At 30.2% G+C, this 25,342-nt stretch overlaps 1 protein-coding gene across 1 annotated transcript in view; it reads left to right on the plus strand.

Moving 5' to 3' along the window:
• Positions 1-25,342, plus strand: part of Cad96Ca (tyrosine kinase receptor Cad96Ca) — an 82,764-nt gene that overhangs the window by 21,540 nt on the left and 35,882 nt on the right. Inside the window, exon 2 of the mRNA XM_076394615.1 lies at positions 17,189-17,433. Within this exon, the coding sequence (XP_076250730.1) occupies positions 17,189-17,433 (245 nt within the window). The remainder of the gene's footprint in view (positions 1-17,188; positions 17,434-25,342) is intronic.

Here is a 25,342-nt window from a genome sequence, read left to right on the forward strand (position 1 = left end):
CCAAGCAGCTCAAAAAATATTATTGGCCAAGTTAACAGCCAAATTATAAGGGGAATATCTAATATATCAAAAAAGGCCTTTAATTTTGTCACAGCAACTTAGACCGATTTAAGTACAACGCAAACGTTTTGCGAAACGTTTTGCACTGAAACAAGATTTAGAATATGACTGATATGTTTCTACGAAAATACAAAAGAAAAATAATTTCCCCTGTCATTATTATATTATACCTTATTTAGTAAACATAACAAATATTCAATCTTCGGGGCACAATTATTATAAACAAATAATCTTTTTTTCTAGAGTCTTTTCCTATTCATATAGGTCATATGGAGACCTATTCCTATATTTCTAATAAACCCATAAAAATGAACAAATAATAAAAAATAGTACAATAAATTGTGGGAAATAGTTTCCTTAACAAAAACAAGCGAGTGACAGTTCAATTCAAGCTCTTAATTGAACTTAACTTTAGCTTTTATTAATTTTGTTCTTCTTATAATAAATTGTTGCTCATGCTGGCTTCTGAATAACAAATAATGCAAATAATAAATAACGTAATAATTTATAATAACAACAAATATTTCCAGAAACAATTAATAATATCTTGGTAGTATATATAAAGTTCCAGGAAATATTTGTACACATATTGAATTCAAACATGTACACACAAAGATTAATGATCTCTGCCACTACAGGTTAGTTAATGTATAAAACATTGAGCTGCTTCATTTCCGTTCATTATATATTATTTTAGTTATATGTTATAGTATTCTTTAAATTAGTTAATATTAATCAAAGTTATATGTTATAGTATAATAAAATAAGCTATCAAAAACGTCAAGCCACTAAATAACAGAATAATGTTGCGAGGACTATACAAAAAAAAAACGTTTTTTAAAACTATGTCATATATGTAAACATAAGTTATGGTTATTGCAAAACACCTAGATATCAAAACATTGGCACAGGACAAGTAATAGCTATAAATTGTATTCCTAATGCGTAAATTAAAAAGAAAACATTCATACCGCTGTGCATAGGTTCCAACTTAATATTTTTTTATAAATTCCTATCGACAGGTCTCATAGTTCTTTTTTCTTTTTCCTTCGGCTTTCGGTAAATAGGTATACTCTTCTAACATATTATATATATATTGAGAGAGAGAGAGAGAGAGAGACATATTTTTATTGCATACATAGATTCTTTTTTGATGCTGCCACAATTTATTTTCCCCTAATCCATTCTTTCTAATGACTCAAGACAAGATTATTTGTTCCAATGTATATGCTTCTTACTTTTGGAATTTCTCAACATTTTATTAAATGTGGAAAAACTTTTATCACGCGCCGCGATACACGTCATAAAATTTGCAGGAGCTAGTCCTTGATGTCCAATTTCAACTGTTTTATTTATTCAAATGTTTCGTCCGTGGAATTAATGGAGAAAGTTGGCAGCGCCGGTTAAGCTGTCCGAGCCTAAAAAGTCAAGTCCCACATTTCGCCACCATTTTTGTGGCGTTTGGTAAAAGTCATCGTCTTTGTTATCACGCAATTTGTTTAAATTATGGCGATTTTAAAGGTAGCTTTGTTTTACACGGCCAATTAGGAAGTTTTCTAGAATTTGACATTTGTCTTTGCCGTTTAGCTAATTACTGAAAACTGAAAAATATAAAAAATTTGCAATTCTTCGTCAAAAAATTACAGTGTTATATGATATATTAAGTGCTTTCTTTCAAACGCAATATTATTCAGTGTATACAGATTACTTCTGTAGTTTAATTTGAAGAATTCTACTATCGTTGTGTGTGAAACATTTTTAGAAATATATGGTGATTCTGTTCCGTTATATTACAGTCTGTTTTGGATTAAACTGTTCAAAAATGGTGATTTTGATGTTAATGATGAAGGACAGCCTCTAGGAGCAAAAATATTCAAAGACAATGAATTACAAAACTTATTGGACGAAAATCCAGCTTAGAGACAGAAATACTTACAGAAATTGTCATTCATCGCGGTTTCATTAGTTCCCAGACAATGAAACAAGAGTTTCCTGTGACGCATTTTAACTGACGATGAAGAATGGGAAAAGTATTTTTTTGATTATTATATATAGCAACAATTGTTCTCAATAAATACTTTTTAAAAAGCGAAAAATAATCACAGTACACGCAAGTACCCAATACACCAGCTTAGGTATTTACACACTAGCTTATCTTTTGAGCACAATGTCTCTAATATTATCATGTAGATATTAGTAGATTTGTCTGTATTCTAAAATTATTTTCGACTGATAATGGTAGTTGCAGCAGAAACAGCGGAAATCTCGTTATTTGTGAGAAATTTAATTTTCAACATCTACATTAAGAAAGTTACAGCAGATACACGTTGAATGCATACTCATATATTTATAATGAGGCCGCTTTTATTAGTAGATTCATGTAAAAACAACGTCTCATCATAATGGTGATGTATAATAGTCGTATCTGTGTTAACGAGGACAGAAAATCATGTAACACAAAGTCGAAAATGAAGGCGAGACATTGAAAGCAGAAACTAATGTTAAATATGAAAGAAACCATTGGAGATCGCTTCTGGCGTGATGTGTAAAAATGAAATGCAATTAAGTTATTTATTATTGCAGTAATACAATTTTCTAACACGCGTTGCAAAATTGCTGTAAATGTAAATAAATTTTTTGAAATGGATAATCCCACATGTTTTATTCTCTAGATGTTAGTAATTCATCTGAAATATGCTGTAATAATATCAGAATTTTGACATCTTCTCATCATCATCTCACTGTGGCAAATCAGCTAGATATGGAAATGAATAGTACTTCTAATCACTCGCTGATCACAGGTCAATTTAGGCAAGCGGGTTCATCGTGTGCAGTCCACTCGGATGCCTGTCGATTGAACTTTGGAGTGAAATGATGCAGCCATGTATATATACAGATCCTTGATGGTTGATTTTCCTGGGGCAGTGTCCGGAAATTCGGCATCAAGCCAAGGTTTTGCTTCAACTGTATTTTTTCCCTTCAAAAAGCAATATTTTGTCAACACGCGAAATTCCTTTTTACCCATTTTGTTTTACAATAACAAAAGTTGCTTTACTCAGAATGCTATAAATCACAAACTATTGACCCCACAGCTGTGAAATTTATACATGTATTCTTTGAAGCTTAGAACTAATTAAAAAACGTATGGATTTAATTCTAGTAGCGCCATCTATGTGTCAAGCCGGGAACTTTACAATTCACCTGTTAGAATTCATTGAGCTATGTAATGGTCATAATCATGAATAAATGTGCTTTTCAATTATAGACTCGGTCCTTTCTGCGAATGTTTGCATCAAATTGGCAAAAAAGTTAAATATCTAAGTTTTTATTTAATTAATATACAAATAATCTAGGTAGAAGATTATTTTACATGGAAAAAACCAAACAAATTGAAACAGAAAAAAGTCGGGCCTTGAAGAAACATGAACAGGAGCCCTGGCATAAGAGCATTCAATTTGACAAATACATTTAATTAAAACTATTTATTCTGTATAAGTGTTTAGATCATTTCACTGTTCCAATTTAAATTAAAATTTTAATTAAAGTTTAGTTAAACTAAATATATTTATGTAATATTTATTACCGTCCCTTCTCAATTACTAAAAAGGTGTTATTTGAAGTAATGGCGTAATTAAACGTTATGCAGTGAAGTAGTAATTCCAACTAAAATTATCAGACTTAATATGAGAAGTGTCCGATGATATTATAATGTATGTTAAGCAATGTATTGTAAACTTCTTAATATTAATACACGGTCCTTACATGTCTAAAGCAATTGTTCGTTTAAGGAATAAAAATAAAATAAAATTATTATCCCGAACGGGAAATATCCCTGGGCTTTTGCCAATTTGTTGGAAGGACCGGACCCAAAAAAAAAGAGACTGTTTCGGAACAAATGAAGCGGAAAGCATGTATACCCACTCTACGTATATTCTGTCCGTTGCTGATAAGAAATAAATAAATAAAGAAAAAGCATCACTGAATATTGGTTTCTACAGCAAAAGAATATATTTTAGAACATTGGCTAACTTTCTAATGCACGAATTGATTTTTAAAGTTATAATTTTAAAATTGAATATGAATAAAAATTGATTATATGAAACATATTTTGTTTCCTATAATTAATATGAAATATAAGACAGTAACGATATCGTTTTCTTCCAAACTGTTATTTCATTTTCAATTTTGATCATTCTACATTTACTTTATATCAAACATGATTTCAATGTACATATGAATTTTTCATATAAAACGCATGAAGGCCTCAATTTACAGCAATATGCTAATTTTAATAAAAATATGTCGGTCGGTAGAAATGGTTTAAATTTTCAACAATAAACAAGCCTGTAATATTATGCAAATGAAGAAAATTGTAAATGTTATAAATCAGATTCACTTGCAGTGTATAGAATAATTTGTTTAATATAAATAATACATGTTTTTCGACAATAATATTCAATTTATTCAGAATTACCAATAATAAGCGGCCATAAATGGATATGCACAAACTCTAATACCAGATTTTTCAACTTCGAAACAATTATCGAATTTATTTCCTCATTCAATTCTTGGCTTTATGTGATGGTTATTCGAAGGCAAATTATCTTCAGTACGGAATATCTTTGGATTTTCTAGAGTGCTAAAATATTTTAAACAATCCATAGTTTCTAAAATCAGCCCCATCTGTTACATAGCTTTTTATAACATCCATATTAGTTGCTTTTGTTCAACTACCTTGATTTGATTGGTTATAATTTTATTGTATTTTATGTTTTACTAAATGTCTATCTAGACATATATTATATGAATATTATATTATGATTTATGTTCACATAAGCATCAATTCACATCCATTCAATTATATTAATGGCAGAGTTAAGATCCTCCTTATAATGAAAGACTGTGATTTTCTGTTAAAAATATTTTGTTTTTCCGGATAATCTCCTTTGACTTCAATCCAATTGGCCAAGCATTCTCCTTACATCAGTATTAATTGGCGAATATTAGAGTTTGGAAGGCTGAGAAAATATTCATCTACAGTTCTCTCAAGTATCTTCATTGGATTTTAGCTAACTATCTACTATACTAGAATAAATTTCTTTGCATTTGGGAACAGTCAAAATTCTGAAGGTGCCAAATCAAGAAGATAGATACTCTCCTAAGAGCTTAGTAAATCGTACCTACAGTTTTTCCATCGTCAACACACCCTCTTGTATGGATGATGATGTTCTGATGAATGAAATTTTTTCTTCTATAAATCAGGCTTCTTCCTCTCCCAAACTTTCTCTCAAACTAATATTAGCATTTAATTATTCTATGTCTTTCAATGTATTTAAATGTAAATTCCACTTTTAAAGGGTTGGCATGCAAGGAGCCAAGCCGCACTATAATCAAATATTCTTAAAACTTAAACCTATTTCGGCTGGAATTGCATAGGGTAGTGCTTTAGGACAACTCCTATATCATCTACTCTATATAGCTGATATCCCACAATAAAAGAAACAGTGCTTGGAACATTCGTCGACGACACACTTATCATAGCAAAAGATGTATCTCTGTTTAGAGACTGGAAATAGAGCTCAATAGCTTCAAATCTGTCCATGTTAATTTTGCGTTGCGGCGAAATGACACAATCCTAATTATATCAATTGACGAATGCCCGATTGTTAAATTCAAGCAGTGTTAGCTAAATACCTCGGAATATATCTCGATAGTAGCTTAAATTAGAAACATCATGTTAGAGAAGAAAGAGAGCATATTAGGTTCAAGTTAAGCCACTGTACTGGTTAGTCGTAAGATACTCTCAACCTGAAATACAGTCAAAGAGATTAGTTTATTAGTCAATCATAAAACCAATTTCCACTAAAACATCAAATCAACTAGTAATTCAACGAACCCAAAACAATGTTCTACGATTAATTATCGCTACGTAACCAACGAAGACCGGTACTGTAACCTCGAAATCAAATGGATACACGAAGTGATCCAAGATTACGCCTTAAAACATGAAATAAGATTACTAAATCATAGCAACGTGGAAGCAATACAGCTACTGGACAAAACACAAAAAGTCAGAAGATTGAAGCGAACCAAATCCCACAAATTTGTTTAGTGTATAAGTGTATTCTTAATTTAAGCTTAAGTAGATTAGTTTTATTTTAATTTGCGAAATATATACTGATGTATTAATCCCGAACTGGCCTTGCTCGTGTATTAATGCAAGTACAACAGAACAGTAGCAATAAATTAATTTGTAAATTAAGACTGTATTAAGCATATCTAATGTAAGATGTAATTAATAAAAAAAACTATAATCAAATGTGTGTATTTTAGCGAAAAACCCGAACGAAGATTAATAACACACGTACCATGTCAGAAAACATAGATTTTTGCTTAAATACAAACAAATTTGTTAACTTACCCTTGTACCGAGACATTTTGAATAAGCCCATATGTTATATGTTGTTAACCAAATGACAATCTTGTAGATATATTTCCTTAAGCTTAATTAAATATACTGTCTTTAAATGAGTGTTAAAAATGTATAGTGGGTGATGTGGGCTCGGTGATATAGTGGGTGAGTAGTAGGCTCGTTCACCTCATTACTAAGGCGCCGCATACTCATATTCGTCGGAGATATGGGCGCCTATGTTTATTCCCAAAGTATATAAAGTAAGCAACTATTGAATATAAAGTCTGACAAGAAATAACCATCTTAGTCAAGTTAATTATTCGGCAGGATACGACCGGATGGTTTTAAACAGGATTTTGTTATTTAGGGTACAATGGGCGTAGGAGTAAAATTCAGATCCGATATAAAGTTTCAGTCTAGATATTGCTAATGCCTAGTAACTCATATTGATAGACATCTCTTTGTTTCTCATTTCCTAATATACATCGCTTTCTTTGGAATATTGATAATATTCCTTCGCACTTTATTCTAAAATTTATTTATAATTATAACATTTAATTTGCTATAAAATTCCTTAATTTGTGTGTGATAAATTTGCTTATATAAGTAAATTTCGTTTGAAAGTATTCAGACACTATTTCGATAAGAAATGTAGCTGTTTTGAAAGAAAACAGGGGCTCAAAACCTCATTTTTAAATAAATATTGTATATACCAGATATTATTTTATCCGACAAAATCACATCTTTAAATATTTAACAAAAATGAGGGGGAGTTTCAGATTTGGTCTATGCAAAGCTTTTTTAATGGCAGAAAGCTGGCATCATTGGAGGCTTGTGAAAATAAGTTTCACCAAGATTATCAAGAAATTTCACGGAATTATATAATGTAGTAAAAATTAATCGATTAAAATGGAAGAAAAACCATTGATTAGTATTTTAAATTTATACAAATAGATTTAATTTGAAAAACATAAAAAAACCTACCTATAAAAATCTAAAAAAGTTCTATTTATTTATGTTTATTAAATAAAGTCTAATATGACCCCAGAGTTTGCATAAGTGATGGAATTATGTCATTATGTTAAATAGTATACGTTAAGCATCAATATTAACAGGAGCATATTTGATTTTGCGAAACTAAATTATTCATACTCCGGTATAAATACTTGTTGATTGATTGTTAGCGAGTTGTGATCCTCGTAATTTATTAATTAGTTCTTCCTCGATTTTTGAATAACTGTCACAAAAAGATTAGTATTATTTTGAAATATTACAATATTATATTATTCTGGTGGCATATTAACTAATAAATAGCAAATAAGAGCTATTAAAATTATTAAAGATTTTAATTATTATTAAACTATTAAATAGCATATAAAAAAGTAAAAAAATCGAACTGTAAAATTGTATTGATTATTTGGAAGAAAATCTAATTTATCCATACATATAAGTTGTTAATGTACAAGCAAATTCAAAAACCTATATGAACCTCATGGAAACCATGGAATTCAGTTATAGGGATCTTCAGTAAGAAAGTAATATTAATATAATACAAATATTTTAGAATAAAGTTCTAAGAACTATTGTGGATGTACCCAGATTTTATCGGAATAACTAATTACACCGATACCTTCGGATTCTGTCATAGAGCGACTTAAGAGATTCACAACAAGACACGAGGAAAAACTCCACTCCATGTTAACATGTTAATCAGTTCATATGGCAGTTTGCGTTCGAGGCTACGCACTTCACTATCATCGCGCACATTTAACTGTTTGACGAGTGCGTTGGGATGCACTAATAGTCTTTCAGAGTACTTCACACTAACACTCCGAATCGCACTCGTTATAGGTTTTATGGGGATATCACGCTAAATCAGTTTGTTGGACACGTAATATGGGGCATCGTCGATGACTAGAAACACTTTATTCTGGAACGTCTGGAGGATATCTATGATAGCTTTGCTAGTAATACCGCACAATTCAATATCATCAATTCAAATGGGCTTAAGTATCGACTAATACAGCAAAACCGTGTTATTTGATGATAATTTATATTTACGCCGTATCAGCCACTACATTTGGTTTAGTTTAAGTCCATTGGCTATTTGCATTTTGTAACTATATGTTTTTTTTCATATCAAACGTCGATTGAAATGCATTCGCAGATATTTAACGTTGTGTGCTTGCGAAAGTTCATGGTTATTCAATTTTATTGAAGGATATGTTCTTCTACAAAGGGTGAATGTCACATGGGTTGATTTTGTTTCATTTGCTTTGATACGCCACGTTTTCAACCACAATTCGATTTTGTTAAGATGAAGTTGAATGTTTCTTGTGGCTGAAACTGGCTCCTCGTGTGATGTTAAAACCGCTGTATCATCAGCATATGTTGCAACAGTATATTGGGTGTAGGTCAGGTCAGTGTAATCGCCACCCTGTTTGACAATAACAATGTTTGTCTGTAAGGTACGATTTCAGCAATTGAAAGTGTGTATGGGGCAAAAACGTTTTCAATTTAACATGTAGTCCAGTGTGCCACAACTTGTCGAAGGCCTGAGATATATCGAGAAATACAGCGGAGCAATAATTTTTATCATTTAAGTTTTTGTTAATTTGGTTGACTAAACCATGTATTTGTTCTGTTATTCCGTGTTTATCACGGAAGCCAAATCGATGGTCTGGAATAATATTTCTCGCCTCTGCGATTATTTTAAGTCTCTTAATGTATAATTTTTCGAATCGTTTAGAGATCACAGGTAACATGCTTATAGGACGATAAGTCTATTTTGATTTTTTTACCAGGTTTAGAATCATAATGATTTGAGCCACTATCCAAGTGATAGGAAAGTAATTAAGTCTTAGCATGACATTAAATATGAATATTATTAATTTGATAGGTCAAAACCAGAATGAAACTGATTAATGGACACATAGAGTGAGATTTAATAAAATCTAGGATAAGCATTATAGCTTTTAGAATAAGTCAGGATAGAGTTTAAAATAAGATAGAATAGAATCTAGAATAATATTTAGATTATAAGTTGTACAGTAGATCACTTACTGAAGTGATTTACTACATGTCAGGATAGTTATATTCTAAAACTGAAATAATATCATAATACATATTGCCCACGGGCAGATTGTTGACGTTCTAGGAGATTCATAAAAAAAATATTAACATGTTAACACCGAAATGTTGTAACTCTTGGATAACACTGAATTAGGACGTAGACTCAAGACAACCAAACCTTATGATTTTGTGTAGTTGTGTAGTATGGTCTTGTGTAGTACTACCAACTTATATTTAAGTAAGGCCAATGAGAAATAAGAATCAAGTTTTAAGTCACTATAAAGACAAATTGTAAGTTAATGGGCAAGGCTACTTAAATATTAAAAAGTGGTAGAATATTTATTCTGTTCAAAATCTACTACTAACTTTTACAGTTATTATGTTGAGATACAAGCTTGGACTACAATTTTCTGCGGTCTCAAGTTATAGTAGCAATGTGCTAATTTGAGTTTAATGGGCCATAATTTTAATTACTAACAATCATATCATTTTATGTAATATATAAAAAATGTCCGTAGATTTATTAATAAAATAGAAAAAAGTCCTTTTTGTAAATACCATGTGTTATATTCATAAACTACTATATAAACAAATTAGAATTGAAAAATAAAAAATAATTGAATTCTATTGTATACAAGTTAAATAACATTAATTTGTAAATGAATATCTGTCCAGCCACGTTAAAATACAGATTCGAATCTGACATTTATGTGGCCTCAAATCAAAAGAATGTTAAATATATTTTTAATAGCAGGTGCATCGATAAATCCTTAATTACTGAGTTTAATTAACAGAAGACGTAAAGTAGACGGGCTCTTTACGTTGTTCTACGGAGGCTGTTGGGTTTGAAGTTTACGCTGGTTTGCCGTAAGAAGCCATAAAATGTCCATCGAGAAATATCGCTACTCAGAAACACTAGAAAGCGCAATTCTGTTTAAACTAATTAACCGAAAGAGGAAAGACAACTTAACGTGGTTGCCGTATTTCATTGCAGTCTTTTATCTGGCATCGTACATATTTAATATGCAAGATACAGGTTACACCTTATGGTATCATTCTGTAAGAATTTCAAAGAAAAAACGGAAAATCTACAAAATTTACATATCCGCTAATATAATAGTAATAGTTAAGTATTAGTTATTTAGCAATGGAATTTAGATCTGACAATGGATATGATGACTAATTTTGAGAAACTATTTCACAATATGTTTAAGTAATACCCGAAAAAAATTGCAGATCTGCTAACATATAAATAATTTAAAAATTATAAGGACATGTTTAGTATGAACTACTAGGCCTATAAATTAGTTTTAAAAGATGTCTTTTTAATGTTTCCAAGTATGTTTTCACCGGCTTTGTAACATGTGGTCGAGCGTTATCATGTTGAAGAATAACATTATTATGTCTTTGCTTGTATTCCGGCCAATTTTCGCGCAGTATTCTGCTCAAACGCATCAATTATAGTCGATAGCGATCCCCTTTGATGGTTGTATCGACTAATGCCTTTAAATTCGGGACTTAATTTTTTTTGCCTATCCGGAACGCACTTTACTCAGAAAAAAAGTATCAATTGCAACAAAAATGCCTTAAAAAAGTGTGAATAAACTCTAGAGTCAGATAAAATAATAATACTATTATGTGAACGGAGGCAGTAAATGGTTTTATTAATTTTATTTCGCTACGTTATAGAGTAATTGATACATGTTAGATTGATAATAAACATCGTATTAATATTATTATGTTTAGGTAGTGTACAATTATAATACAATTAAAGTATTTTAATATATCATCTGTATGTGCATTTTGTAAAGCTACTTGATTACTATTGTACTTACCTATTATTGAAACAGATTAAATTTGCAATTGTAAAATAAAATTGTGAAATTACAATGTGTGAATTTTATTTACATGAATATTTCAAGGCAATTTGGACACTGGATACACCAACAAATCTGCTAAAAGAAAGTAATGCACGTGTCAGCAAATCAGCTATGTTAAAGTAACAAATTTGTAGCTATATTAAATACATTTGCAACTGCATCTGGGCGTTAACATTTTTTTAACAAAATGCCTTAGTAATTGTTAAATATTTGACAGTATGATCTTGAACTTATTAATTATATTGACCATTTTTAATATTGATAATATTTCGAGCTTTATGTACTAATAATAACCTATCACGTTTTGAATCCCATGAAAGTTTTTTTACAACTATAAAATTATCTCCATACGATGGTCCCCGTAATCTGAAATAAACAAAATTTGTAATAATACATTCTTAGATTATATATTAAAATATTATGTATAACTGCTTAATAAATATAAAATACATATTTTTGTGCAAATGTTAATTATATAGTGTACCTAAACTATTAAATATAGGCAATACTTACATCACTGACATAAAACAACTCTCAAAATATGATATATTAAAATGTCGTAGGATCTTTAGATCTACCCTTGACAAGTGTGTTACATTTGATAGTCTTAGATATCACTTTAATTTAATGTTTCTTTTTCCCAATTCTCATTATAAGTGATTAATTATTCTTCTGTAACAGGTAATATGCTTCGATTAGGTAAACACGATTTTATAACATTTGAAACAGACCCTTAAATACTTAATTATCATATATCGTATGTATTTTCTTTATTTGCATATCATTTTATTCACTAATTATTTTATCCCTGGATAATAATATATTAGTATTCATTAAGACTATGCGAATACGTTTCCACGACTACAATGTTAGTTAACATCAACTTCAGCCTACCTTGGCGGCCTCATAACTCACGAACCAGAAGCGTTCTCAACTTCAACTTCAACCCACTCTTGGTGATCTTGAAGCTTGAACTGCGATATTTTTGGCTGTACTCGTCAAGAAATTTATCGAGTAACTACTACCACTGCTACTGCCTAACTACTGTTTCATTCTCTTACTAGTTTTTTTCTTTTTTTTTATAAATAATGGTTAACTAAATTAACTCAAAAGATAACAGCCATATGATTTCCCAAGAATCCTACTTACTTATTTATGAAACGTGTACAATTTAAAATAAACAGTCATAAAATATTGCTACGACTTAATGGGTTGACTACACGAACGACACTGTCGATTAAATCTTCTTTTAATAAAAACGAAACCCTTGCAATATAAAATCAAGCTAGTAGTATTGACAAATATCCTTTAGCAACTAATGAGATTTTCAATTACGCATTATTTAAAATGTGACTGTGAATTTTTAAAAATATTTTCTATTGAATATCCAAGTGTTTTATTGGCATTAAAGTACAGTTAATAAAAACGACAATTTTGTGTTAGGCTTTAATGACGTTGAGTTATTAAAAAACAATTTTAATTAAAAATTAAAATGTTAAAATGTTTTATCCAGAATTTCGCACCGAATAACTCTCAGACTGCTATAATTTTTTTAGTAAAGCAAAATTTTAATATATTAACTATGGAATGTTATTTAATTTTATCTAAATCATTACCGATATTAGCTCTTATTTTAAATTAAATCTTTTTCAATAATATTAGAAATATTTTTATATACCTTTTCATAGGAACGAGAGGTTTAAAATAGGCAAATTATGCAGCGAATATGATGGGACATGGCTTTTTCCATCTTCGATAGCCACCATTTCTGAATACCCATGCCTTTAAATCAATAAGTTTTTTCATAACATCTGATATGATATGTAATCTCAATAATCACAAAATGATTTTCAGTGCTATTTTTATTATGATTATGGCATAAAAATACGATTCCCACAAATGTTATTCTGCTGTAAAATAGTTTAACACAAAAAGATTGTTTTTGGTATAAAATATTTCTGCACATTAGTAACGTTAAATTTACTTAACAATCTCAATGATTAAAATGAAATTTCGGACATTCTTCAATGCTTTTTTACTTTACGAGTTTTAGTTTATTCAATAAGGTAGCTGAAATCAAAAATTATGATAACGTAAAAATAACCTTATTATTGTTGATTTTTTTTAATTTCAATTAACTTACTTAAACGGGACTTCCAATTTCCATCCAATTATTGTAGTGGTTTTCCGAAAATCCTGAGAGATATACCTAAAGGACAGTTATTACATCTTCATTTGATTTAACACTTTTTCATGAAAGAATTATTTGATATGTGAAAAAAGCCGCCCATCAGAAAGAGCAACTTAATTTTTGAACGAGCATAATAACTCGTACTTTAATCAACAGATTTTATTTTTACAATATTTGGGATGGGTGATGGTGTGAAGGTATCTACATACTAACATATGTTGATTTCCTGAAACCCTAATATCTTAATTCGTTTTGTCCTTTCTTCGAACTAAAACCTCTAAGAGAGGAACGTCAACTGTTGAGAATCTAGGTAAGGACAAGACTATTTGAACTTGTCCCTTCCATGATACCAAATTACAAAGATGTTTTACATATATCTAAACCATTGAGTAGGTGTGAGTTGGGTTGTGGGTAGTGCTTTTTTCGCAAAATATTCCATGAAGGTAAGGGCTATAATAGGAGATATGAGATTACACATAACGGCGCAGGATATTGTTTTCCAATAGAAATTTTCTTAACACTAGAAATATATATTACAAATACAATCATTTGTGAGAGAGAAATGTCTTGGTTTTATTGATGGGGATTTCTAATGTTATTCATAACAGGTTGAAGAGATGACGTAGACAGGATGCTAATAATTCTTGAGGTGTTAAGATCTTTCGTTCAAGGCCAGTTTATTTTGGTTGGATTTAGCAGTATAAAGCAGGTTAGCTATTTGTCCTGGATATCATTCCCCGTATCCATTGCAAAACTATATGTCGTGGTTTTAATTTTTGAATAATTTACATATGTCATATTTTCAGATTCTCGATCAGATGTTATAATAATAACACTAACTTAATGTTTTAGTAGATTAGGGTTAATAAAATTAAAAACTATATGATAGAAACTTCTACCCTTTTGTTGTTAAGCGGAAAAGTCAAATTCATATCATTTTTGCTTGATCCAGGTTCGCTTCAAGTCTCGTACATAAAGATGTAACGACGAGTAAAATCCTTTTAATCCTTTTTGACGTTGCACACGAGAATGCGGCCAACATTGTACTGACAGCTTGGCGTTTCTTTTGCATTTTCTCTTATGTTTTTTAAATAAAATTTAACGTGATGGTGAAATTTTGAGTACGTACTATTAAAAGATGATATATTAAGATACTTTAAAACGTTTAGTTTTACCTGTGACGAACTTTGCTGCAGCTGTTTGTGTATAATTACTATAGTTCTTCTAATAAAACTGCTAATATACATCATCAAAATGTATGACGTCACAATGTCGCATTTTTACCGCATCAAATTTAAGTTTAGGTTTATTTTTACTTCGATATAACAAAATATTAATGTAAATAAAATAATGAAACTAAAACAACGTAAAAAATATAATTTATTTTAACATTATAGTGCATATAATGCATAATATTACTGAAGGGCTTAAACTATAATTAATTAAAAATACGTAGTAGTTTGTAGGTTAGAGTAGTTTTATTACCAACGTTTTATTCACGCAGTCTATGAGGTAGAGTTTTAGGTGCGTCTTTTAAGTAGTGGAATCCCATGGAGGAATAATTTACCGAATTAATATTATATGTTTATATCAAAATTGTATACTTTACTTTCATTGGAGAGCATTTTTACCCATTATAGGTTTAGTTCTTGTTTCCTTCGTAGATGTATTTCCATCAAGAATCAAGAACTACAAGAAAACCAGAATTTTCTTCAGATTTATTCGAAAAGCCTATAAAAAATATAATTGATATGCCTCCTAGAATCTACACCTTGATAACAAGTCATTTCGATATTATTGCTTTTCTCCTTAGTTTCTTCTGTTTCTTGGGCCAAAATTGTAAAATGGTCTTATGAATTAGCGATTTCGTTCCAATTCACATTCCAAGTAATATTCGGCATGCTAGTTACGTTGCCGATTGCCAAATTGCATTATTTCTTATAGTTTCCGAGATATGGACTATCGAAATTTTACACCTCAATTCACATTCCAAGTAATATTCGGCATGCTAATTACGTTGCCGATTGCCAAATTGCATTATTTCTTATAGTTTCCGAGATATGGACTATCGAAATTTTACACCTTAGACTCTGTTTCTAACTTGCGTCAAAATTGTAAAATGGTCTTATGAATTAGCGATTTCGTTCCAATTCACATTCCAAGTAATATTCGGCATGCTAATTACGTTGCCGATTGCCAAATTGCATTATCTCTTATAGTTTCCGAGATATGGACTATCGACATCTTACAATATTGGCTCTGCTTCTAACTTGGGCCAAAATTGTAAAATGGTCTTATGAATTAGCGATTTCGTTCCAATTCACATTCCAAGTAATATTCGGCATGCTAATTATTGACTATGTGCATTATTTTTCATGAAATTCATAAATTAGATTTAATCAGCGCTTCCTCTCTAATGTGTTACCATATCTGCAAAGCAGTATTAAATTATTACAATTCCAATTGCAGCATTAAACTCTACATACGATTTTCTACAGTTTTCCTATATTAATTATATACTCGTGTTTATTTGTTTCGGTTTACATCTCTCAATGTTGGTAATAACGAGTCACTTTCACCACCAGAATCACTGTTCAAGTGTTCAAAATATCGAACCCTTGTTCACAATTCCACCATTTATCAGTTTCTTCTTCTGTCGATCTGATGGAGTTGATAAAAACCGAAGTTTTTTTTTTAGACAATGATTCTTTTTACAGTGTATCCTTGTGTAGGCTTGTTTTTAAAGTACGTAAATTACATAAAATACAAATATTTAATATATATCTTTACACCATTTGAATCCTATGTTGCCTAATAGTGTGGATGACATACATTCCTGAAAGAGCTCGAAAAAAATTACTCACTGCTTTCATACACTTCATAAATGTACTCTCGAATGGAGATACCGTTTAGCTCATCTTGATTCATCACCCGCTTTGTATTGTGCCTTTTTTGTGTTCACCGGCCCTCAATGCTTATATTAATATTAAGTGCCGCTGCAACACGCTAAAGATATTTCCAATAAAACTACAACAACTTAATATTTAATAAAAACTATAATTACCTCTCTAAAGCATTTCACTGGCAAGAGAGGGTCTCCATTATTTCTAGTTCTCGCCCGAAATAACTGATTAGAGACGCAATGGGTTCTTGACCCTCGCTAATTAACGGTTTTGGCATTTTCAGTCAGAGTAATTACACATATTAAATGGCAGTAGGAGATTAATCAAATGAGCGTTTGACGATTTTTAACATCTAATTATTATAACACTAACCAAATTTTATTGAATGATTCGGTTGCATGTTTCGACGCATCAGACAGTATTATCCCACTTTTTAATTAGAGTAATGCTAGTTAGTAAAATGAGAAGGAAAAATCCGCTCCGATATTAAAACGAAATTTACGATTTTACAAACGGAATTTGGCAGTACACTCGACATCAACTATGTGATATGTATTGGTTGTTTAATTGGAAAGACTATATTCTATATTTACAATCAAAAATAAAATAAACTTTAAAAGAGATTTTAACGACAAAGAAGAGTATTATTAATAGATATATTTAATTACAGGACACTCTCAATTATTTCAACCCCCTCCGTCGATGTACATCGAAAGGACGTGGCAAATCCCCGATAACGAACCGGTAGGAAGCCGGATTGCACAGGCTCACGGGGAAATTGTTGACGGAGTTAACTACACGTACGGACTGGAACCGATTGAGTTTTATGGATCGAATCAAAAGCCGGAACCTTTGCCGTTCAGGATAGATCCCACCAGCGGAACAGTTTATTTAAATGAATCCCTTCAAGGCAAAGTAAGTTAGACAATCACAGGATTTTATCTCTCCAGCATGCTTATTTCAAATTAGTTCCAATTCCTCTCTATATATATATATATATATATATATATATATATATATATATATATATATATATATATATATATAAAAGATTACTTGAAAAGTCCCCGGCCCTGAAACATATTTCGAAATATGTTTTTAGTTAGCCCTAACCCTCAAAAGATGGGTGAGTAAATTTGACAGCCGTCGGAACTTATTTTCAAATAAAATGGACAAATAGGAATTTCGCGTGTTGATAAAACATTGCTTTTTGAAGGAAAAAATACAGTAGAAACAAAAACTTGGATTGATGCCGAGTTTCCGGACATTGCTCCAGGAAAATCAAACATCGAAGATTGGTATACTAAGTTTAGATGTGGTAAAATGAACACCGAAGACTGCGAACGCAGTGGACGCCCAAAAGAGGTTGTTACCCATGAAAACATTTAAAAAATCCATAAACTGATTTTGAATGCCGTAAATTGAAATTGAATGAGATAGCAGACACTCTAAAGATATCAACTGAATGTGTACATCATATCATTCACGAATATTTGGGTATGAGAAAGCTCTGTGCAAACTGGGTGCCATGCGAGTTCAGTTTTGATCAAAAACAAGGAGGAGTTGATAATTCGGAGCAGTGTTTGAAGATTATCAAGCAAAATAAACCCGAGTTTTTGCGTCGATATGTGACAATGGATGAAACGTGGCTCCATCAATTCACTCCAAAGTTCAATCGAATGGATGGTACACGATGAACTTGCTCGCGAAGCGTGGATAAACGCAACAGTGGGCTTGTAAGGTTATGGCGTCTGTATTTTGGGATGCTCATGGAATAATTTTCACTGAGTACCTTGAAAAAGGAAGGACCATCAACAACGACAAATTACATAGCTTTGTCGGACCGTTTGATGGACGAAATCGCCGAAAAACTGCCGCATTTGAAGAAAAAGAAGGTGTTGCTTCTCCAAGACAACGCACTGTCACAAGTCGGTCAAAACGGTGGAAAAAATCCATGGATTGGACTTCGAATTGCTTCCACATCCACCGTATTATCCAAATTTGGTATCCACCAACTATTTCCTGTTCTCATATCTCAAAAGAATATTCGCTGGGAAAAAATTTTCGTCGAATGAAGAGGTGATCGCCGAAATTGAGGCCTATTTTGAAGCAAAGGACAAATCGTACTACAAAAATGGCATCGAAAAGTTGGAGGGTCCTTATAATCAGTGTATCACACTTGAAGGGAATTATGTTGAATAAAAAAATTAATTTTTCAATTCAAAAAAATTCAAATCAATTCCAAACTTCTCAATTGAACTGTTATAATGGTGGCCTTTTCGCTTGTTTTTAACTATACTGGCTCCTTGATCTAAACGATCTGGGTCTTTTCTATCATAATATTTATACGGTTCTCTTGTTAATTGTTCAAATATGTAAATTTATTTAAATATGGTGCTTTTATAAAAATAAAAAGGCATAAAGAAATTATTTTTATTATTTCATTTTATTCAATAATTGTTTGAAATAAAACATATTATTTCAAAAAATGTTCAATGTTTATTTCCATCCTTATATATAGTTTCAACATTAAATCAATTATTATTATATTTGTGTATTTTTATTTATAAAAATTATGATAATGTGTAATATGATGTTTTCATAAAAACAGAATAGCTGGACATATATTATTATCATATATATATATATATATATATATATATATATATATATATATATATATATATATATATATATATATATATATATATATATGATATATATATATATATGTAAATAATAGATATGCTCGGTATGTACGCATGCGCCAAATCCTTTCTGAGATGTTGCGGAGTAATGTATCTTGAGTGGACTAAGAGTTTAGTGCGTCGATAATAATGTACTAGGATCGAATCTCACTGAGGCTAAAGATCGTTTACATAAGTTTTATGTTCGTGAAAATTAAATGAGTCTATTGAGAATTACTAATTAACACAACAGTGTTGAAAGCGACAATAAATAAAAAAAAATTTCGTCGTATTATTATCTATATATGTTTTTTATTTTATTTGCAACTCGGGAGACTGATATTAGAATCAGCTAGATATCACAAACGATATTTAGATAAAAATGGCAAAATATTACTTAAAACAAGGACTTACTAGTACGTGTTTTGTTTAATTTTCTTTTTAATTTAAATATCCAAGACATCGACCAAAACCCTTCAGTTACAAAATATATTGGTCGTTATTCTTTCAAAAGAAAAAATACATAATCCCCAAATGAATGAATAATAATTTCTAATTTTAGCTAATTACAACGGAAGTAATGTTCGATCAAAAATAACAAATTTAACATTTTCCTAATTAATGTCTAAAAATAGATCGCTTGATATTTTCATCTCCGAAATACCGAAATAATAAACTGGAGATTTTAAAAAATAATCCGTATTTCAATTTGTCGAGATTATTCCCTCTCATTCCCATTTTATCACCGAAACATTTTAAGTCTTATACATAGATTACGTATTTTCAATTAAGCTTTGGGTTCCGCGAGAGCCGTGTCTTTTTCCTGAATACATTTCGTCGTATTTCCACGTTCATATTATCGAGTTATGCCTTGAAGGTTACTTCGTAAACTAAACGAGACTAAAAGTGGAATGAGAATCAATAAACGAATCACCTCAACCATCCAAAATTCGCTAACAATATTCTTTATCGAATTTGAAAAGTAAGATCGAGCGGAGGATCCTGCTATCCCAAAGTTAATTTATTATAAAAATGTATTCTATTAAGAAAATATTCTTTTATACTTATATCTTATAGAAAATATGTTTTAAGGAAAACTCTGTGTACAATGGGTGCCGTTTATGTTTAAAATGAAACGAATACGAAAATATTTTAAAAAAGGATCACTGCTCGTTGACTCAGAAACGTAGCAATAAAAAATAATGAATTCAATATTGGAGATATTTAGATCGACAGGATGTAATTAAACGTAATTATTTTGAGCTTATTTTAGGTGCTAATACTTAATTAGCATTAAGTTTTCACTAAAGTGACCGAGTATAGAGAAGCATAGGAATATCAATAATTCAACTATTTCAATAATTTTCTCTTATAATTTTGATCTTTAGAAAAATCATATCGGGCTATGTGTGGTGTTTATAGAGCTTGAAAAATAGTAAAACGATATATTATAATGGATGGATAAATCAAGGTATTTCTCCACCTACACCAATGTAACACAGTTTCAGCATTCTGATACCTCTTGCAGAGACGCAATGGGCTTCAAATGATATTATTCTTGCAACTGATTCGATGAAAAAATATTATTGTCATGTAAATCAAACCTTTATAATATAAGCATATCCTTTGGCACATTACATCGCTAGGTATCACATATATTTATTAAAATATCCAGTATATTAATCGCGCTATATAATAAATCCCATCTAAAAATTGAACATAGTTGTTCCATCTAGATATTTGTATTAAAAATATTTGTGAATATACCTACCTCCTTCAGTTTTCCTTTGATAATCTGTATTGCACTGGTTTTAACCAAATTTCTAAGGTATTTTGTACGGAATGGTTTCCTAAATGTTGGTTACTCCAAATTCTAACAGTCTATGTGAAAGCATAGATTATTTATAATACCAATAGTTTATCGCTAGGGGACTTCGAACACTTTCAATCAAATCTTTACAGCTTTCACTGCGATATTTCTACTGATTTAACTATCCTAAGGAATGTCAACGTTAGCCTGTTTTCAGCTATCCGATTTCGGTAATTACAATTTCAGTTAATTGAAAATATTCAAAATAACAAGACCGTATAATCTTTCTCGATTCCTACCCACCGTATCAGTTATGAGACCTGTTTAGAGTAAAAACGTTTAATTTATTTGAAAACTATTTTATTTGAACGGAAAAAAATGGCGACTTGTTGAATCTCTAACATCGATTCACTGCCAGGCTAACACTATCAATTCAATCCGATGCTAACATAAATGAAACTTAAAATGTCAAGACTGTCTCTCGTTACATCATATGACTAAACACTATTAGAACTTGGTAGAATATTTAGTCTCATATTAGTAGCATTATATAACTAAAATTCATGACTTAGATCATATCAAATGATCTCTGCAGCTTTAGAGGTAATCTTTAAATCATATTAGGCATTCGCCACTATACAGTTATAAATCTGTTTAGTTATTTCTCAGTAATGGCAATAACTAGGGATGTAGGCCAATGAAAAAAATATCGATATTTCGATATTTTAAAAAAATATATAGAAACATCGATATTTTACAAAATATATTTTTAAGGAAAAATAAAAATAGTGAAATATTATCCTAAAAAAGTATATATATAGTAGAAAATTCACCAGACTTTTAAAATTAAGTACCAATTTAAAAGGCTAATTGAGAATTATATTAAATTTATTTTGAAAAAATATTGAAAAATATCGGCTAAAAAAATATCGATATATCGATATATAGGCCAAGAAAAATCAATATATTTTTCTGCATCCCTAGCAATAACTTCGCAATGAAGGAAGTGCTTTAGAAATCAACGAATACGCAAGGGATTAATTTGTTCAGAAAATGCTGAAAATGCGAAAAACTACTTTACAGTTGAGATTTTATTTTTATTTTTTCTAAATATATTTCCTTCTATTTCATTGTCTTTTGTTGGAAAATTTACACTTACCCTGTAAATTTATACAATCCATACTATACTAAGTAAATCTCTTTTAAAATTCATCTCGCCGTTCTAGAACAACTAATCTGAGATTAATTCTAGTTGAATTTATAATATTTGCAAGCCTACAAGGGAATATTTATTAATTGAAATGAAAAAATAGTACTCTAACTCCTTGAAATTGACCATTTAATATCGAGCATAATTAGATAGTTATAATAAATAAAGGAGGCCTGTAAGGTGCATTACGGTTTACGTTACGTTACGTAATCTGTTTTTTTTTCTTCATTGGTTGGTAGCAACCCAATTTGCATTGATAAATATCCGCTTTTCCCCGAGGAAAAGCTTCAAGTTTAAACAATACGTTTATGGAAAGTTACGCAACGTTTGGGTAAAATTATTTAAATTTTGTTGGAAATTGCCAACAGACTGATATTGCCAGCGTGATGAAAGAAGGGAAAACTTAAATAGCTATGGTCCCTATATAAAGCCTAATACTAAGATGTTAATACTAACACCTTAATTGATTTTAATCCTAGACACGCACAATATTCACACATACAAATATTTATACAGTTTATCCAAAGTTATATCCAAAGATATCAAAACGTCACAATGTTGCCTTATCAGCTGTGAGTTTTAGTTCAGTTTGGCTCTGACATACACAACATAATTCTAATCTAAATAAAATAATAAAACAAAAATACTGTTGCCAAATATAATGTATTTTAACATTACAATAAATCTAATGCATATGTTACCGAAGGATTTAAAACTACAATTAATAATAGTTATAGTTATAATAGTTTGTAGGTTAGGGTTGTGTTTGATAATATATACATTGAACTCTTTTGCATACCACCTATAAGTTAGAGTTCTAGGTGCTTTTTTATGTAGTTGTATCCGCTGGAGGCTTAGTTCACCAATTAACAATTATATATGGAAGTAATATATTTTACTTTCATTAGAGAGCATATTTACCTTTCACGCTTAGTTCTAGTGTCCTTCGTTACAGTGTTTCCTTGTAAAGAGATTTTGATATAACTGTATTTCTCCTTAGCTTGTTCTGTTACTACCAGTATACATCTTTCTTGATAAAACTAGATTAAATCACTATCGCAATACAGTTACTATTCTTTCTATCCTGACATATTTTAACCAAATGCTCATGTATATTCTAAACAATTACGCACATATACTTTCACACTCTATAATAAGATTTCCTAAAGTTATCATATATTAATTATATACTTCATTTGTTTCAACTCTCATCACCCTGTCTTAGAAATTGGCAGCATTGAACCATATCATATTCAGAAAACTTCATTAAAATAAATAAGTAAGTTGTTAATTACCAATCTATCTAATATTTGTTCACAATTCCATCATTTGTCAATTTCGCATTGTCCATCATCTTGCTACGAGTGAACATTGGGTATATTGGTCCCATTCTGAAATATGCATGTCTCATCTAAATAAATAAATTGAAATAATAAGTCTCCCTTCACTTTATTATATACTTTTAAAAATTGTATTTTTCTATCATCTTGATAATTTTTTCTTTTTTTTTTGAGATATTTCAGTGACCGTTTCCAAACTAACATTCAGTGCATCTGCAAAATACTAAAAAATATTTTCAATAAAAATCGCAGCAAATTAATATTTAACAGTAAAAATGCTTACCTTTCCAACGAATTTTACTCCATTATCTCGTTCCTGTTCAAAGTAACTGATTAGAGACGCAATCTGTTGTGTGTGGCTTCGGAATTTTCAATCAGAGTAATAAGCAGCGATGTGAAATTTATCAAAACAAGTAAAGCATTAAAACATTTGTTGGTTTATAACCTCTTATCACGATTGTTTTGAAGAATTTTGCATAGGTTTGACAACCGGACAAATTTGGCAGATGAGTTCGGTTACAGGTTCGTATTTATCAGACAGCATTGTGTCTCTATTTAACTAGAATAAAAGAAAAAAGAAAATTTTATCTGATTCTAAAACGAATTTACAAATTGCGGCAAGCAATACATTAAACATCTTGATGACGTATGTACAAAATAACTATGGATGGTCTATATCCAGTACAATTTTGATAAATCCGATATTTCCAATGACCTTAAAAGTAGAGATGTGACCATTATTTGACGTTATTATTTTGTGCTAATATTGGTGAACACGAATTGGAGTATTATTTTATGGCACTAAATGGCACTATTGTTAAGTTTTATATTTTTCTACATCATTACTATGTTAAGTTTAACGTTCATCTGTTAGAGGTATTAGTCTATTTTCAAATTATTTTTTATACTCTTATAAAAAATTGCACATGCTTTATGGAAAAAGGTTTTCTAAAATTTTAAACAAATAAACCCATTTTTTGTCTATTTATAATTCCAGTTTTCTAAGTTAAATATTTAAGAGAAATATGCGATTTTGTAATTTTTATTAAAAAAATGTTTCCGGCAAAAACATTTCTCATAAGAGTTTCCAGATGTAATTAACATAAAGCAAAATTTTGTTAAAATAAGAACTAAAGCAATATTCGCAAATGCACATTATCCTGACTAACTTATAAGACGAATAACTAAGACGTATTACGCTCAAAATAAATCTGACATGTCGCCTTCATTTACATACGAACTTGAATAACTATTTTTCAAGTTCTCGATTCTAAAAACCTCTTTTAATTTTAACTGCTTCCTTTTTGCTACCAGAGTTACTCAATAATAATAGTGTATATTACAAATAATAATTTTTAAAAAATTTGTTAACAGCATCATCATATCTTCCCTCATATTACTTAAAATATAACATTGAATATATGATTAGATTTTGATTTATTCACAAAACAATAAACTATATCGGAAAAGCAACAGGTTGTATATAAACTACATGGCTATAAAATGAAATAAGTAAAAACTTCGTAGACCAAAGGAGTGTTATCTATATCTCGAATCTCCATGTTAAGACATACATTATCCGGTTCGGGCGACCATATTAAGATGTATTGCATTATTAATCGATCTGACGAGAAAATCATTTGTCTTTTTACAACTTGACCTAGAAGTTCGACGTTTAACTTAAAAGATTACATTGATCCTTGAATTCTAAAACCTTCACTGTTTTTAAGTGACCTTCTATATAATTAAAAACAACCACAAGCGTATATTAAGCGCC

Source organism: Rhynchophorus ferrugineus, unplaced genomic scaffold (assembly GCF_030347505.1).
Source record: "Rhynchophorus ferrugineus isolate W39M unplaced genomic scaffold, kcgeb_rfMv2 rfM2, whole genome shotgun sequence".
NCBI lineage: Eukaryota > Metazoa > Arthropoda > Insecta > Coleoptera > Curculionidae > Rhynchophorus > Rhynchophorus ferrugineus.